The following is a 4529-nucleotide window of genomic DNA, read 5'->3' on the forward strand; positions in this document are numbered from 1 at the left end:
ATCCGCCTGCCTCTGCCTCCCAAGTGCTGGGATTAAAGGCGTGCGCCACCACCGCCCGGCTGGTATTTTCCACTTTAAAAGCTTGCCCTGAACAAGAACACAAGATGATTTAATTCCAAGATTTACTTTTCCCCGTGTAGGCCTGGGAGCCATCTTGCTTGTGTGTAAATGCTAAAGCCCATGACAGTAGAATGCATGTACTAATGCATTGCAATATTTACCTTCTCATGGACTTAGGAGAGAGAAAATGAAGCTCTAAACCCATTTCTAATTAGAAATAGCCTTTATATCTACCTCTACCCCTGGCTGGAAAGTTTCCTTTTCATTCCACTGTTTCTAGAATATTACTATGAACTACATAAACTGGATTAGCAAACTGGATAATTAGCTGTCTTAAAATAGTTCCCGAGACCCAAGACAGTGGGCAGAGGCACAGTATGGTTCTGGACAGGAAATGCAGGTTTTGCGTTTATGATTTGATTGGGAAGTTCCTGGAGACTTGAGAGTTGGTCTGGTTCCTGTTTATTTACTCAAATCAAATTTCAGGGCAGTAAAGGTGGCTCAATAGGTAAAGTTGCTATCCACCAACCTCATGACCTGAATTTGGTCCTTGGGTCTCATAGAGTGGATGGAAAGAACTGACTCTTACAAGTTTTATTTTGACTTTCACATACACTATGCCCCTCCTTCATACTCATTATGCACCTCCCATATCCGCACTATGCCCCTCCCTCATATGCAGTATGCCCCCCACATATGCATTATGCCCCTCCCCCACACAAAATAAATTCAATAAATTTAAAGCCAGAAAACATTCTCAAATTGAAAAGGAAACTGACAAAACAAAACAGACACTTAAGCATGCTAAGTGGACATCAGGGCTGAGAATGCTTACCGGGAGAGAAAGAAATGTGTTGAAAAAATCAGCAAATGTTTCATCCTCCAAAAGAATTATAAGATTTGTGGAACAGATGATTTCTGCATATGGAGAACAGAAAACAAAACAGCCTATCATGGAGTTGTATCTCGTGGAGAAAACGAGGGTGACGGACAGATGTGACATGCTAAGTCTCAGCACAGCGGCCTTGAAGTCTGATTCTTGTGTCCCTCCTCCAGGGTCCTCTTTTCATTGTCTCTTTCTTACATACTCCTAGCTGTGGGGAACTCACTACCTTATACAGCAGGCTATTCTACTTATGAAGAGGTAAAAACCAAGAGGGTTTTTGGTGATGGTGTTTTGTTTTTGTTTGTTTTGCTTTAATGTGTACTGCCTTTATCTTCTGTTTGTGGGCATTCTGCCCTGTGCACTGCTAACAGGAGTCATCTAAGTCTCCTTAGGCCAGACAGGACTCCAGCCTGGAGTCATCTAAATCTCCTTAGGCCAGACAGGACTCCAGCCTTTCAGAACCCTTTCCCCACCCCAGCCTTCTGCTCACCTCCATCTTCCTTGCTGGCCTGTTTTCTACCCACTTCCTCTCTCTTTGGCTAGAACTGCCCCATTAACCAAAGCACTGAAAACGCTTCCCAGGGTGGTGTGCAGGAGAACGGCCGCCTGTGTTGCAAGCATGTAACAGCATATCCTGAGTAAGGGTCGTCTCTGTGTGTCTGGTGGTGGCGGTGTCTCACAAGACACTATTACCTCCACCATCCCAAATCTGTTGCCTTGCAGAAAACAAGGGAAGCAATTTATGCACATTCCAATAGAATTTCACTTGGCTGGTCTGAGTCCAGTATTTCAGCTTTCTTGGATACTGACTTGGACCTATGAGTCATTCCTCCGCTCAAGTATGATGATTGTTTTGTTCAAATGAATCACAAGATGTGACTGCTAAATATGGGCTGGTGAGATGGCTCAGAGGGTAACAGCTCTTGCCACCAAGTCTGATCACCTGAGACAATGGAAGGAGAGAACTCACTCTGACCAACACATGTGTGCCACAAACAAAATAAATGAAAACGGTAAAGTAACAAAATACGTGTTAAATGGCATAAAGCCTAGCATGAGGCTAGATGAGCCCTTTAAAGTTGTTCCAGTTCACTGTCTAAGCTATTGATTGATTGATTGACTTTTGAAGCAAGGTCTTGCGTCTAGCTCAGGCTGGCCTTGCATTTATTATGTAGCCTAACTAGTAACAATCAGCCAGGTTTATGCCTTTAATCCCAGCATTTGAGAGGCAGAGGCAGGCAAATCGAGGCCAGTCTTGTCCACAGAGTGAGTTGCAGGACAGCCAGGGCTACAGAGAGAAATGCTCACTCAAAAACAAACAGATAATAATAATAATAATAATAACAGTAATAGCAATAAAAAATAAAACTCACAATAATTCTTCGGCCTCAGCTTCTCAAGTGCACAGATTATGGGTATGAGCCACCATGCCAGGACTCATCTATGCTCTTTAGATGTCAAGGTTTCTTGAATATCGAACTAATTATCTCATCAATAGCCCAAGGTTTATAATGAAAGAGAGCCAAGGAATAATCTAAGCAACCCAGACTAGGCCCTTGTCTCAGTTAAGCATCTGGCGATGAAAATTAATGTCACTGAAATGCATGTTTGAAAACATAAGGAAACTGAGAACCTAAGATGTAGCCCAACTACGACAGTCTTGCCTGTTACTCATGAAGTCCTAGGTTCAATCCTTAGCTCTGCATAAATCAGGCATGAGGGTGCATGCCTGTAATCCCAGCTACCGGCTTCTCCAGAGGAGAAGCAGGAGTTCAAGGCCACCCTCATCTATATAGCAAGTTTGAGGTCAGCTGAGACTACACAAGATTCTCTTTCCATAAACAAACAAACAAACAAACTACAATTTAAAAACAAAGTATCCAGGCATGGTGGAACATGCCTTTAATCCCAGCACTCTGGAGACAAAGGCAGGAAGATCTCTAAACCTGAGGTCAGTCTGGGCTACAGAGTGAGTTTCAGGACAGCTAGAGCTATGTAGAGAAACCCAGTCTAAAAAACAAACAAACAAACAAACAAAACAAGCACACTGAATAATGGCCTCTGACATTTTCCCTCATGACTGATACCAGGCCATGTTTGTCTTTGAATAACAGAAATAGAAACCCAATCAAATATGGCTTGTCTTCTATCTCCAGGAATGACATCAGAGTCAGAGCAGCTGTCCCTGAATGGTGTCTCAGCTGCTGTGAGGAAGGAGGGCAGGCAGTTAGCTGTGTCTGCTATATCAAGGCCTTGGGCTCGCACACTGTCAGAGACTCACCCGCGTTGCTCATGTTGCCATGTTTTTCCTGACATGGACTGCTTAGGAACAGAATGTGAGCACACAGTGAGGCCTCTGCAGCATTCCATCTGGATTCCATTCCACCCGACTCAGCTCTGGTGCACACCTGAATGTGAAGGAAGGTAGGTCTCTCTTACTCCATCTCTGGGATCCCCCTGAACAAACCAGACCCATCCTATCCTTGCTCCATTCTCTCTCTTTAGCATTGGAAGCGTCTTCCCAAGTCTGTCTAAGACCTCCTATGGTCAGCTGAGGAGTCATATCACTGAACTTGGCCTGCACCCTTCATAAAGTGTATCTCCTGGTTATTCAGTTCACAGAGCAGTGGTTCTCAACCTTCCCGATGCTGTGACCCTTCCTGTGTACAGTTCCTCATGTTGTGGTGACCCCCAGCCATAAAATTATTTTTGCTACTAGTCCATAACTGTAAATTTGCTACTGTTATGAATCATAGTGTAAACATCATATATGCAGGATATCTGATGTGCGACTCTTATGAAAGGGTTATTTGATGCCCCAAAGGAGTTACAACCCACAGGTTGAGAACCTCTGACTTAAACCATCAAGTTTCTGATGTCTTGAATTCCCATCTCTGAAAGTTCATCAGACACTTAGTTTTTTATCATCAATTCTTTGTTTTTCTGCCCTTTAAAATTACTTTTTTTTTCTAACACTGTCTTATTCTGATATGGGTTGGACATTAAGACCAAAGACCATCAGGCCTTTACACATCAATGACTTAACCAAGAATGTCTCCCAAACCCGCAAGAACAGCATTGTTCAGTATCATACTTGAGAGACATTTCAAGAACGTAAAGGATCTAGTATTGTTGGGAGTTGGAGGCTAGCCTGGTCTACAGCTCCAGGATAGCTGAGTGAAATCCTGTCTAAACTCCAGAGGAGGGACATCGGGCTTCCACATATCCCCAGGGACACAGGAAGATATACACAACATTTTTTTTAAAAAAATGGAAATATAAATTACTGTTTTTAGAAATTTTTGGGATTCCCCTGGGATACCACATGTTACCAAGGACACTGGAATCCCCTCTCAGGGTTCTTAGTCTCATTAGTAAAAGAATTTAAGAACAGACACAGGGCTGTCAAGGTGGCTCAGCAGGTAAGAGCACTGACTACTCTTCTGAAGGTCGTGAGTTCAAATCCCAGCAACCACATGGTGGCTCACAACCACCCGTAATGAAATCTGACGCTCTCTCCTTGTGGTCTGAGGACAGCTACAGTGTACTCATTTATAATAATAAATAAATCTAAAAAAAAAAA

The 4529-nt window shown here is 43.2% G+C and overlaps 1 protein-coding gene across 4 annotated transcripts in view; it reads right to left on the bottom strand.

The window, feature by feature from the left end:
- The window catches only part of Rgsl1 (regulator of G protein signaling like 1), a 70140-nt gene extending 66864 nt beyond the window's left edge, over window positions 1–3276 (bottom strand). For all 4 annotated transcript variants that reach the window (XM_031385009.1, XM_031385010.1, XM_031385015.1 and 1 more), the window contains exons 1-2: window positions 3228–3276; window positions 896–978 (exon numbers count right to left, since the gene is read on the bottom strand). In XM_031385009.1, coding sequence (XP_031240869.1) covers window positions 896–978; window positions 3228–3240 — 96 coding nt within the window. In that variant the 5' untranslated portion in view covers window positions 3241–3276. The remainder of the gene's footprint in view (window positions 1–895; window positions 979–3227) is intronic.
- Between the last annotated feature and the right edge of the window lie 1253 nt (window positions 3277–4529).

Source organism: Mastomys coucha, unplaced genomic scaffold, assembly GCF_008632895.1.
Source record: "Mastomys coucha isolate ucsf_1 unplaced genomic scaffold, UCSF_Mcou_1 pScaffold1, whole genome shotgun sequence".
NCBI lineage: Eukaryota > Metazoa > Chordata > Mammalia > Rodentia > Muridae > Mastomys > Mastomys coucha.